The 13,967-nt window shown below is 38.8% G+C and overlaps 1 protein-coding gene across 3 annotated transcripts in view; it reads right to left on the bottom strand.

Moving 5' to 3' along the window:
* ARHGEF10 (Rho guanine nucleotide exchange factor 10) overlaps positions 1-13,967 on the bottom strand; it is a 115,321-nt gene that overhangs the window by 76,282 nt on the left and 25,072 nt on the right. For all 3 annotated transcript variants that reach the window (XM_072855140.1, XM_072855142.1, XM_072855141.1), the window contains exons 3-8: positions 9,009-9,179; positions 7,390-7,680; positions 6,059-6,122; positions 4,768-4,847; positions 3,545-3,601; positions 725-888 (exon numbers count right to left, since the gene is read on the bottom strand). In XM_072855140.1, the coding sequence (XP_072711241.1) occupies positions 725-888; positions 3,545-3,601; positions 4,768-4,847; positions 6,059-6,122; positions 7,390-7,680; positions 9,009-9,179 (827 nt within the window). The remainder of the gene's footprint in view (positions 1-724; positions 889-3,544; positions 3,602-4,767; positions 4,848-6,058; positions 6,123-7,389; positions 7,681-9,008; positions 9,180-13,967) is intronic.

Below are 13,967 nucleotides of genomic sequence, written 5' to 3'. Positions count from 1 at the left end.
AGCAAGAGCACGGGAGTCCGAGGCTCCTCCCGATGTGCAATCAGAAAGATGCAGCGATGGCATGCACCCATGCTGTCAGTGTCTTCCTGCCTCCCGCAGCATGGATGTAGCCAAAGATACTAGACCAGAGATGTGTCACAGATGCGTCATTTTAACCATGCCACCTCTCTTCTCTCCTTAATAAATGGTACAGACTTCTCCCTGATCACAAACTCCTTTTATTTTGGGTGTTTTTTTAAGCTCAGTCAGCTTCAAACAACCAAAGTGATACAGATCTAAGACAGAAGGGTAGGGAACACTGGCAAACAGTTTTGTGACTTTTGAGCACCTGAAAGATCCCAAAACTTCAAGTCTTGTCAGGCTTACCCCCATTTGCTCTTCACATTATTTTTCCACGCTCATTTACCACTTACACTAATCCAGCAGCTGCAAAAGAAGAAAAGGTGAGGAACTGCCCACAAGCAAAAATAATATCATTTTTCATTTCACTTTTATCCAATTTTAAGTTTTTTCTTTTTTTAAGGAGCTTCTGTTTAATATTTTCATCTTTTCTTTTCCCTGTTATATTTTGTTGTGGACTGTCACTCCCACGCTGATTCACGTCTCCTTTAAAAAGATGCTGTTGGCATTTGAAACTGGATTGAGAAGGGAAATAGAGGTGAGAAAGGCAAGTGTTGGAAATCAGGATAACCTCAATGACTACACAGCACTGTGGGATACATACATGTCTCTTGTGGTTGCCTCGCAAAAAGGAGGTGGGAATTCCATTTTTACACTCAGAATCACTCTGTTCTTCATAGCTTTCAAACTCACTTGAACTCCACCCATATTCCAGCGAGCTGTTTCCACCATCATCACCATTTTCAACATCATCATAAATCATTTCCTCTGCAAGAATTAAACCAAAATAAAAAAGCTACACTGAAGTTTGTTTGTTTAAACACCAAAACACTTGTTCAGGATGTACTATAAAGAACTATACAGACTTCTGTATGCACATTTTTAAATGTGAATTAAATCCAATATTTAAACAGGCAAAGTGGGTTGTCTTTGTTGAAACAGAATACTAAAAGAGGACAGTGTTATGGGTACACGCCACGATCCTTTTAAAAACATGCCCTACTCAAACTACACTGTTTGGTCCAAATCCCACAACGTGTTTTAGAAGAAATTCAAAGGAAGTTCGAACTGTAGCTCTGAACACACATCTGCACTAAGAAGCATCATCCTTCCATTTGCAAGCTTGCCATTTGTCCCTAGGAACATATTCATCATCAGCTCAAACGACAAATGCTAAAACATTGCAAGAATCAAACGAAAATGTCACTACCTCAAACAGAACAGATCAGACCAAAGTAGCAAGAAACATGTTACACTATGATATTTTAGGACTCGTCATTCTTGCAACTCCACCAGTCACTAGGAGTCTCCCATATCTGCAGGTTACCTTGCCCATAATCTAGTCTAAGAGCTTGAAGTAGTAACCTTTTCAAGATATAGAAAGCTATATTGCAAAGGCTGACCAAAGTATCACCTGTTAAAGACATAGGTCTTTTTGTTGGCACAGATGTCAGTATGAAAAACTGACTCAAAACAAAATGGAAAATATTTAGTGCCAATTACTTATCAGGAAACAGGCATGCACTCTACAGGCAGCATCATTTGTCATTACAAATAGAGAAGTGCGGACACTTCTGCCAGGGTTCCCTATTGTCAGAGGTTATAATGCTTCACTTAAAACTGTCTCATATTAAATTCAGTAAACAAAAGTTGTGCTTTCATTTTAAGATTGAAGTTTTATTTAAATTGAGAAAAAATATGTACTCGAAAGCTGACATTTTACACATCCATCTAAACCCTGGATTCTGTGATTTAAAACCTACATTTTGACTAATAATAAAAAATATTAACATTAATTAAATTCTTTAGAATTAACACATCCTCTGTGTTAATCTCCTCTAATTTGGAAGAATCAAATTTTAAATTTTTGGTTTTTTTTAAACTGCCATGCATATCAAGATTGTCCTTAAAATACACTTACCAAAGATGACATTTTAGTGGTAATCTAGCACAATGAATAATTTAAGAGAATCGTCATAGTAAGTCAAAATAAGTCAAGGCTTGTAAGTCAAACTTTCGCAGTGCCAATATTGGGGCAGGCTATACCGAGTGATTTGGTGGATATATCTTGTCCCTGTGCTAATGTAGACTGAGCTCTGACTGAGACTTTTTTGGAACACTTGTGTCTCCCTGAGAAAATATACAATGAATAAACATCAAGATCATGAATGTACAAAGATGAAATTTTCCTCACTACCTATTTTCTCATAAACTTTCAATGTCTTTGGGGACAAACAGAAAGCCAAAATTTTAATTAATATCTTCTAGGTTAAGCTGAAAATTCTGACCAAGATGCTCAGCAGAGCTTTGTTCCATGTCCCACATCCCTCCCCAGCTCAGCCTCCTGGCCTTGGTGTACGTGTTTCCTGACTGAGCAGCCACAGCACAAAGACATCCCTGCCCAGAGCAGCACAGTCCACCGAGGGACCTTGCAGTAATAAAACCATGCAAGTCATGAATGTAACATAATACTTTCAAATAATAAATGAAACAAATTTGAGTAATAATTTGTAAAACACCTTGCCTGAACACCACTAAGGACAAGAAATGAAAATGTTATGGCTTTAAAGATAGATGCAGTTTTCAAACAAGAAAGCTTAAGTGTTTTCTTGAATCATTAACAACTTCAGTATCAAACACCTACACCCTCCGAGAGCCATGACAAGTAGATGCCAAGTTCCGAATAAGCAGATGTACTCAAACACAAAATGAGTTAGTAGCAACCAAACTTTAAACACAGTCTTCATTATAACCAAAAACTGCAAAACAAAGCTTAGCAAGAACTCATTGAAATAAGCTCCTTGAGCCTTAGCTCCACCATTCCCAGTAAAGGTAAAATCTTGGCTCCAGCAACTACTATAAGATCTATTCTGCCCCTTCCAAACATGGTCACACCATCAGGAGCTGGACCACTACAAAGCTGAAATAAAACATTTCTGTAGAGTCACAATCAGGACAGTAAATAGGCATTCTGAATCTCCTCTTCCATCTATCAGGTACTTTTACGTTGAAGGGGGACTTCAAAGAACAGAGCAGTTCTCTGTATAACCATGACAATGACGCATTATCACACATTATTTAACTATTTAAAACACCCTCTTCCTACCTACCTTGCCTTGTTTAGGTCACTATAGCCCAACACTGTAATTCTCTAATATACAGGATACTCAAGCATTTGGGACAGTATCTATAGAACACAGCAGAATTCAGCTTCTGAGAAGAGCAGTGTAGGAGACCCGCTGAGATAAAGCCTTTCAAGAAGTAGTTTAATTCTGAACTTTGTAAGACCTACTGATTATTGACACAGTATTAATTCCATTTACATATATTTTAGGTACTTAATGAATGTATCTATTCAGTATACATGCACATAATTCCATATTGCATTGCCTTCAACATGGTCTGTATTACAAAGGCCTCAAACCTGGTTCAGAGTCTGAATTTTCTCTTGGCACATCATCGTAAATTACTTCATCCGGGTCTAAAAGCAAAACAGACAAAAAAAAAAACAAAAACAAAAACAAATGAGAAACCCCCTAAAATTTTAATGGGACCAACAAACAGTGTTTAAGAGGGATTTGGGCAATGCCCTTAATAACATGTTTTAGCTTTTGGTCAACCCTGAAGTGGTCAGGCAGTTGGACTAGATGATCACTGTAGTTCCCTTCCAACTGAAATAGTCTATTGTATTCTAAAGAATTTTGGTTATATTGGCACATATGAACAAAATGGAGATATGACTCATTCTCCACCAGCATTTTGCTAGTACATCTAATCATCATTCAAATAACGCAAAAATGCACAAAACCAGTGTAAGGTATTTGTGAAATTTCACACAGTTTTATCTGCATTGTTTATGATGACCTTTGGTAGCCTGAAAACAGAAATCCACTTCAACAGCCAACATTTTCTCCCTCCTTTTTACAGCACTATGGTATGTCCTGTGCTTGTCAAGGGCTGCTCATTGCCTTACTAAATGGCTGTAGAGAAGCTGTAATAGACATTTTTTAAAAAGAACCAAAACTAAATAGCGTAATGATCATTGTCGTACATCAGGAGGCAGGATGAGGATGCAAATTCTTCAGTCACTTCAAGTAACATGTAAGATGAACCTCCAGCCCAGTGGGAACAGCTGAGAACAGGCAGGATAACCTGTCCTCAAACCACATGGTCTCTGTTCTGGTTTAAAAATGCAGCTGCCAGCCAAGAGCCAAGGGCACACACTAAGAAAAAGTGGCAGTTCCTTCCCTTCCACCTTCTCCAAGAACTTATTTGCCATTTACTGCATGAGAAGAACAATTTCATATACAGCCACAGAACAGACACTGAACTTGAACAAGTTTCCACTGTACACATATTGATGGAGCCAAATGATTTCCTTAAGAGTGACAAATGATTCCACAGACTCCAAAAAGCACTCCATGGAAAACTGAATGTTAACTTTATTCTAAAATACACAATTTTATTACACTGCTGAATGTTTTAACTTGTATAGCTCAGTTCTGGAACATATCTGAAAAAATACAATAAAAGTGAGCATGGACATTCCTGTAAAATATATATATGCATACAGACACACACACTGTTCACCACAACTTAAAACTGACCTTCTTCTATAGTTGTACTTGGGTGCTCACCGATACTTACTTTCCATCCATGCTGTATTTGCAGGATCTGCAACCCATTTGGCCAGAGCATCATCCTCTCTCTTAGCCTGGTTATCTTCACTTGAAAAAAAGGCCATAAAATAAAAGCATTAAAAGCTACACCACAATGTTTTTAAACAACTGTGAAGACATGACAACAAATATCTTGCTGCCTTCCAGTGCCCACTCCGAGGCTGCTGATTACTCAAAACCACTGCTTCAGTATGTAATTAGGAGATTAATAGTCTATTTAACAGTCTGACAATTTTAGTCAAGCAATTGAAAACACTTCCCTTCAATCTCAATAAATATTTTGCTTTTGAATTTTTCTACCAGAACACAGAAAACTCTCTCTTAGAAAGCAGTGAAGTGAGAGCTGCTCTTTCACTGTAAGTAAGACTAAAGAAGTTCTGGGCTTCATCAGGAACCATCGGGCTTGGCGAGGCTGTTCTCCTCCTCTGGCTGGTGCTGGTGAGGCTGAACCTGCAGCAGCACATCCAGTTCTGGCTTCCCAACACCACCCTTCTAGAGAGTTGTGGAGAAATTGAAGCTGCCTCTGGAGAAGCTACCTCTAGAGAGATGTGGAGAAGTTGAAGTCAGGGACTAAAGCACATGGCCTACAAGGAAAGAGGTGGAAGACACGGAGCTTATTTAGTCTGGTGAAAAGGATGCCACAGGGTGATCCAACAGCAGCTACAGCTATCTGAAAGAGAGCTACGGAGGTGATGGAGTTGGGTTTTTTTGTTTGTTTGTTTGGGTTTGTTTTGGGGGCTGGATTTTTTTCAGTGCCAGATGATACACAAGGGGGAATGGTCAACAAACTGCATATTGGAAGATTTGGTTTGGACATTAGGGGAAAAAAAAATAACCAAAGGGTAGTACAGCAGGGAAGAGTGCCCAGGAAACCTGCAGCATCTCCATCCGTGGAGGTTTTCAAGGCTCAGCTACCAAGGCCATGGCTGATCTAATGGCATGCTGGCAGTGGTCCTGCTGAAAGCAGCAGGCTAGACTACAAGATCTCCAGCAGTGTGCTGCAGCTGACATTGCTATGATTCTATAAAAATTAAACCTAGTTCCTTCAAAAATGTCATGTATTTATGCACGGTTATACATACGAGACCTCAACCAGTGCTGATTTTGGTATACAACTAGAGTTATGGAGTTAAGAAAATGAAAATAAACAAATATGGAAGCATCACACAAGAAAAATAAAATATTTCATTTGTCAAATGTAAGCCTTCTTAGGAATTAAGGTTTTACAGATCATTAAAACATGATGAACTGGCAATCACCTATTTTGAGGCTCCGAGTTTACCGAATTACAATTACATTCTTCAGTTGCTGACTGTGTACCTGCTAGTAGAAGAAAAAAAAATAATCAGCAAAATGCTTGGAATAAAATGTCAGTGTGGTTCAAATGGTATGTTTTAGTACAAGAAATCGATTTTACTAGTTCATTGCTAATGAATAATCTACTTCTATACAATATTTTTCTTCTTAAACAAACATGTCTAAAAAAATTTAGAAGTTTCTTTACACTATCTATTTTTTAAAATGAAAGAATTCAGAGACACAGCAATTTGGTATAAGAGCTGTTAAGAGGAAATGACAATGCCTGATGCATTTAATTCTAATCTCTCAAACATATATTCCTCTACAGGTAATAACAACCATACAAACACATTTGCTTTTACTTGCCAATATTCCTAATGGTGGTAGACAGCAAAGGCTGCAAAAAGAAAAAGTATCACAGTACATGGAATTACAGTAGAATTGCTGACTAGCTAAAGAATAGTATATTCAAAACACAAGAAAGAAAAAAAAAAAGGCAGGATATGGGGAGCTTTCTGTTCCTCCTGCTCTCTTGATGTTAAGCTGTCAGCTTTGCCAATTCTAGTTACAAAATGGGGGACGGTTCCTGTTTCTGTAATCTATAGTTATTTCCCTTTCAAGTTGCCCCTTCTATCTTAAAATTGTACTAAAGGACAAACAGAATTCATCAAATCATCAAGGAAAACATCCCACAGCAACTCTAAATCCACAAGGACTGGAAAATAAACAAAGAAACAGAAGTGCATACAGAAAAGATAAAAGGGACAGGAACTCTGCCAGGACATAGATAATGCATGACAAGGTATGAGAAGAAACCATTTGGCCTGGACACTGAACTATGGCTCTGGAAATTATTTCATGACATTAAAAGGGAATTAGCATTAATCATTCTTAATGGCAAGATAAGACAGGAGTCCTCCCTTGTACTGTATGTTGTAACACAGTGCCAGCAAAACAAAGGTCAAGCATCACCAACTTAAAGAAGGGTTGAGAAAGAACTGACTGCGTACATTTGTTTTTTCTTATGCATCTTTACTTAGGTATCTCAATCCTAGTACAGCAAGCAGAGTCCCATAGGAATTTTTTTTTTTTTTTAAATAAACTGATGTTTTTCTTCGAAGTCTGACAAGAAATTTTTGCTCATACTGCAGGACAGAGTTGTTGTTCTATTTTGACACAAAATCTCCCAAAGATGTCCAGGCTGAGTGCTACACAGTATTTACAAAACAGCACAGGTAGCTGAAGTTAAACGATTCCCCTTCAAATAAAGTAAGGTGCATAAATATAGTACCTTCTTCATCTACAGATACGCTGCGTATTATGACAGGACTGGAGTACGCTGGCAGTATCAAAGGTAAATTAGATGGCACAGCATAGCCACAAGGGACAGGAACAGAATATCCACCGGACAAGCTTGGACTTGAACATTCGTCTTGAGGACTTGGTTCTGGTGATGAGGATGGATCCTTGTCTTGGATTGGTGAAATATTTATGACTGAGTAGGGATTTACTTTGGCTGGAGTGCCCTCCGCAGCAGGTTCTGATGTTTGCAGCTTCTCGCTGTTTTCTAAATTATCAGCCCCTTTAGTTGAAAAATTAAACAAAAAAAATAAAGTTTTATTTTTCATACCTGTTCAAGCTGTTTAATATTGCTCTTTGCAAATATCCTAAACACTGATATGATCCTTACTATACAAGTTGCTTACAATCTATGACTCAAAGTTCCCACACAGTAGTGCTATCCTCCCCATTTTACAGACGAGGAATGCAACAGCAGCAAAACAAGCTGGGTTACAAGGATGCCTATGGAAAAACAATAACTGGATTCTAAATCCCAAATAGGAGAATTTCTGACAAGTAGCCAGGGTCCTCTTTTGCTTGTCATAAGCACATGCCTGAAAACAGCCTTAAACACTGAAGGTTAAAATCTGGATTCTAGATGAATTTACATCTTATAAACACAAACACAAGAAACGTTTTAGGAATAGCCATCAGGAGAGAAAAAGTTCACTGGAGGGACACTCCTGAAAGAACAGTCCTGAAAATGCTCTGCTAAGAAAAGTGGAAAGAAAATAATTTTCCAAGTTTTCCTCTTTGAAAGTAAGTTATTTTCTGTTACACAAAGTTTCTGGTATTTCTTGAGACAAGCTGAGGTACAGCAGAACCAAAGGCCTCTCTGAAGTGATCTGCAGAATTGCATCCCAAGCGATCCAAAGTTTTTGAGCTGTAAGTACAACTTCACAAAAGGGTCAGCGAGCAACAGATTTTCAGGGAAAGATGGTGTTTAAGTTCCAGGTTGTCAAACTGCATAGTCACCTGAAGAGTTATCCATCTTTATTTGCCATGAGCACATTGACCCCACTTACAAAAGGAAATTGGATCAAAGTCCGCAAAACCGGCTGTTGTCCACTTGAGCAGAATACAGTGATTTCCAGACTACATCTCAGCACTGGGAACATCTGCATGTGTTGTAACAAATGTTTTAATGTTTAATAAAATAAGACTTCTGTTTACGAATACATTCAGACTCCATTTATTTTTATGCACATCATCTTAAGATCAGCAACCAGCAAGCTTAGCTGTGAAAGCAGGTTATCTCAAGCCATCCATATGCCATTAGAGCTGCAAGGGCATAAAGTTTTCCTGTAGCATGGCACTGTGACTGAGACCAATCCCTTGGTTTAGATATCACACTTGGATGGGAAACTTCACAGGAATTACATGGGATGGTCACTTGCCTTGTCAAATCTACTATGAGTGTAACTACCAGGAATATTTAAAACACTTGTTTGGTATTTCCATGGAAACCTCTTTTTACAAGTATTTTTATTGCATTGTCAGGAAAAGGCATCCTATAATCAGTCTTGACTATTTAGCCTAGTGGAGGCACATCCTGACGGGCTGACTTACCTATAGCCTTAGCCTCTCGGTGCTCTATGCCATTTCCAGGATCAGGAGGATGTGGCACAAGGGCTTGCCTGTCTGCTTCTGGTATCTCATCTCCACTGTCAAAGTCAAACTGTTCTCCCTCATCCTCCTCTTCATCATTCATACCCATGGCTTTTGATTCATGCTCTAGAACTGTGCAGAAAGACACGTTTTTGGTTGTTTGCTCTTAATGATTTCATGGGACCAGTCAATGTTCCACATTACGAATGAAGCTTACACAATGAACCCTTACATTTTTATGGTACTGGAACACAACAAAAGCTCCTTGACATGTTGATAACCTCATGCAGTTTTCAATAAATTCTTTAGTGTAAACAACGAAATTACTTGGAAAGAAATTAAGAACTGATAATGCAAATACCATTGCTTTTGTCATAATGAACCAAAACATTTTTAGGAAAACACTTAAGCAGCCGATTCTTTAAACAAGAAAAGTTCACAAATTAATTTATTTATACAGGGACTTTGGGACTTTATAACTTCAAGTCATTTTTCCTTTCTAACTCAAACTTCTAAGTCTATTCTTTCTTAACAGTGTCAAAATGCTAGTGATGGTAACTTTCTTCACACACATCATGAAAGACCAGCAGATTGATTTTCCTACTCCAATCTGAGATAGTTTTGAACCAATGACCTCATGCAACATGATATTAGCCCTATTACCAGACACAAGGTGCCCTTTGGTGGAGGTGGGGGCATTGACTTTTCAGTTCTTACCTTTGAAGAAGTAATGGCTGAAATAATTACACCCTAATATGGCTAGGAAGTGGGAGCATGGGGGGTATTTTTGTCTTTGCTTGTGAAGACCCTGCAGCACAGATTTGGCACTGTACACAGGGCTGGGGAGGGGGAGAAGGAAGAAGTGCCAGGGAGTTTCCCTCCGTGCTATTTTTCTTACCCGCAGGAGTCTCGAGAACCCACGAAGATTTAAACCCCCACCTGCCTTAGCTACCGCTGGTTTTGCTGTGTGTTCACATCACAGGAAGCCTGCCCACAGCATCCAAAGCTGCTGTCAGAGACATGGCACAGAGAAGAGAGAGCCAGAGCAGCTGCAGGGAGGGATGTCCAAACCCGCCAGCCTCCTCCCTGCTTCCAGAAGCCTTCACAGCAGCTCCCTGAAACAAAAGGGCTTCATCCCTCCCTCCCTTGACCTGCCTTAGCTACTCTCCCACATTCTGGAGGAGAAACGCTTATCAGAGGTTCCCTTGAGACAGAAATGTCATCTGTGGAAACTTTTTGGCCCAGCTGACCTTCATCCCAAGTTCTTCCTCAAACCCATGATCAACACCTAACTTTTACACAGGTGTTCAACAATGTATTAAAAATGTTATAAAAACCCCACATAACTATAGCATTAAAATATATACTAAACCAGATAAATATGTAAATACACAAATATGTTATAAAAATATACATGAAATTGACAGAGTTCCCCCCTCCCCCTCTTCAGGTAACACAATATGAAAAACAAAGTCTTGCAAGGACGATTGGATCTCCTGAGTCATGACGATACTATCAGCTTTTCTACCATCCAGGACATGTTTTGTGTCTTTATGATAAAACCCACACAAACCACAGCTCTAGACCGCTTAGATTGTCATGGTAATCAGCATTCCTGCCAAGGCTTCTGTTTCTTCAGCCAGGCTGAGCCAGCATATTTTATCACAGCCACAAATAACACGATCTTTCATGCAGCCTCTCCGTAGGAGAAAAAGTGAACTAATTGCAAAAATAGTAAGGAACAAAAAAGGGGTTATCCTGCATTTATTGTCATGGTTTATGGCCGAGGCAGCAGGACATTTAATTTAATTCTGATGCTTTTTTAAAATCCTTCTGTAAGAAGTCAGCCTTTGGATTAAGGCTTTTCATTTTTGCTTTTGTCCATTAGAAATATTTTTTTTTCCTGAAAGACGCAAAAATCCTGCAGAGCTCTTCCACGTGATTCACGACAATCACAGCATTCTTCCTGATTCAGCATCCACCTGACTAGACTTTGTACTACTTGCTGCTTGACAGTAATGGGGAAAAGAAGGAAAAAGCAGGTGGTGGTGGTGGGTAGTGTTTCATTTCTGCTTCTTCAGTTCCTTTACATTTTCAGTATATCTGTGTACTTCAAATTTGGAAAACAAACCTGTGAAATACTAAATAGAGTGGTTTTTGTGATTACCAGTGTGTGACATGTTGGTTAGTGACACAGGCTAGGCAGGTTAAATAAGCAGATGACAGTCACAAGCAGCAGCCACAAAACCACAACTTTTTGCATACGTGCACTGCTATCTGCCACTCCTCTTGCTGTACCATATAAGTGAACCACAGCAGCAACCACTTCAAATACATAAAGTAGCTCTGTCTACACTTTGTATGGTGGGAGGAGGGGGAAGATGAGGTTATTGTAATGAGTTGATCATTTCTGCAGGATTAGGCCACTCAGAAAACTGGGGCGTTGCTGGAGCGAGGCTCGGCCGAGAGCCATGAACCCACCTGCTCAGGGGAGGTCAATTCTAGACATCAGCAAAAGAAAAAGCATGTATGCTTACGAAACATCCAAGCTGCACAAGGAAACATCACAGGAGCAGCAAGCACCTCTGAGGTTTTGTGGCTGCTAGGTTAGGGAGCTTCTGGATCCAGATGCTTCCTTAGGTCGTATAAAGTAACTTAGGTATCAGATGCCTGATAACTCTCTACTCCAGCACTTTTACACTGACGCAATTCCTCAGGCACTCAAGTCCAGCACAGTGCCATTTGTCAGAGACAGACAAGACCTGCTACTGGCAAAGAAAAAAAGGTAATCTGAGACACTAAAAGCAAAAGGAATGACTTGGAACCCAGGAGCAAACCCTGGTCAACCGATGCACAATTCCCCTTCAACGTGCCTCTCCATTCCCCCTAAAAAAGCAACCAACCCATATTTTATGATTGTGGGAAGAAACCCTAACGTAGAAATTTATTTTCTCAACTCGGGAAAAAAATTGAAGGTGCAATCTAATTTTTTCCTGTTATGGCTGTTAACACTGCCCTGTTTTGTTTATTCAGAAACATTTACTTTGTATCAGAAATAAACAAGGCGCAGAACCCTGTAATTGGGCACTACAGCCTGGAAAGATCCCCTAAATCGCATCACTGATGGGAGAGTGGGTTAAGATTACAAAACAAACAAACAAAAAAAAAAAAAGGAGAGAGAGAAATTCCATTCTCAGATTACCTATCCTTTAGAAAGGGCAGACTGGAGACAAATATCCTCACTTCGTAAAGTTTTAAAACTGTATTCCAGCTTTGTATCACTTCTGCATTTGCTTAATTCTGCAGGTATAAAGATAAACTTTAATCCTTTAAAGTTACTGATCCCTTCAGTCTCACACAATAAAAATATTCTCCTTTAAGCTTTTAATCTCAATGGCACACTATTTCATTTGATGGAAGAAGTATTTTAATAACAAAAATAAGGAGAGGGTGGGGGGCTTTTTGCTTCAACTGAAGAGCTGCTCAGCACTGCAGATAAATACAGATTATGTCATACAAAAAAAAAGACATCTTGGATAACTACACTTTGGAAAAATATGTACTTTTTCTACAATTGTTTGTGCTACGTCAAAACACACACACACGAAGGCGCTTGGGAAATGCTACCATAAATTAGGAAGACACACAGCATAGTTACACTTGGGCTGAATCTGGCTACAAAAAACCACCATAGATCTTGCAAAATTTCATGAAGAAAGCCCCAGTTCCTCCAACCCTTTAACTGTAAATCAAAAGGATCAAACCAAAAAGTACATTTCCAGGCAACTGTGCTTGCAGGGAAGAACTGTGGGAGTGAGGGGGGGGATTTCCAAAGGGAAATTTTTTTTTTTTACATAATTTTAAAATGTACTTTTTATTTTGCCAAAGTTACAATCACAGACTGCTTAGCCTTACAGAGTCTGCCTAGAATTACTTCAAATGATTAAATTAGTTACTAAAAATCCAATTTGCCCTTTCACCACTACTCATGCCATTAACTTTGCGCATACCAACCACAGCAATGCGAATACAATAACTGATTAAACTTCTTCATCTTCTGCCAATACCATTCTGCACCACTTGCTTTGCAAGTGCTTCAGGGAAATTCTTGCATTTCTAAAAATTTCTATTTGGATACAATGGAATTTCTATTTCTGATATAATGGAAAAATTGCCTTCAAGTTAAATTAAGTGTGAAAGTGTGAATTTAGGATTAGAAAAAGGAACTTATACTCTCATAATTGTTAGCGCAACACACGGATTTATGACTTTTTTCTGTGGCATGTTATTTGGTGAAATGACTTTTTCTTAAGCTTACTTCAAAAACAAGCTATCTTAGGCTGTGTTTACAGAGACCTGCTGGGGCATAAGCAAATTTAAACAATTTTTGGTTGCTTTGCCAATTGCAAAGCATTCTTGGCACCATCTGCTTTCCCATTCATTTTCCTTAAACTATTTATAGCTCAATGTAATACAGCCAAAGAGTTACAAGTTTAAGAGTGACATTAATTTTAAAGCCAAGATTAAACTAGTGAAGCTTCATTAATAGTTTTCTTCAACAGTTTATTTTAGACATACTGAAGTAAGACAGAATAGCTCTGCACTTACTATCAAGTGCACTTTGAATACAGTGCAAACACACAGGAAAAAAAAAGCACCCCAAAACTCTGTCCTCCCTTGCAATCGTGCAAATCAGAGATGATCCTGAAGTCAACCGAGTTTCTTCCATGGAAAACCATTATAAAGAAAGAAAGAAACAGAACCCCAAGCAGGAACAGTTCAGCAATCTAGAGCACAGTAACAACAAACCTGAAAGTCCTGGACATAAATAGGCATGCTGCCATCAAGAAATACGAAAATGTGAATATTTTATGTTACGTTTTAAGGTTTGAAAAATATCTTTAGAAACCAAAGTAAGGC

This window comes from Ciconia boyciana, chromosome 3 (genome assembly GCF_034638445.1).
Source record: "Ciconia boyciana chromosome 3, ASM3463844v1, whole genome shotgun sequence".
NCBI lineage: Eukaryota > Metazoa > Chordata > Aves > Ciconiiformes > Ciconiidae > Ciconia > Ciconia boyciana.
The sequence above is the reverse complement of the archived record's forward strand: the minus strand, read 5'-3'. Positions and strand labels throughout refer to the sequence as shown.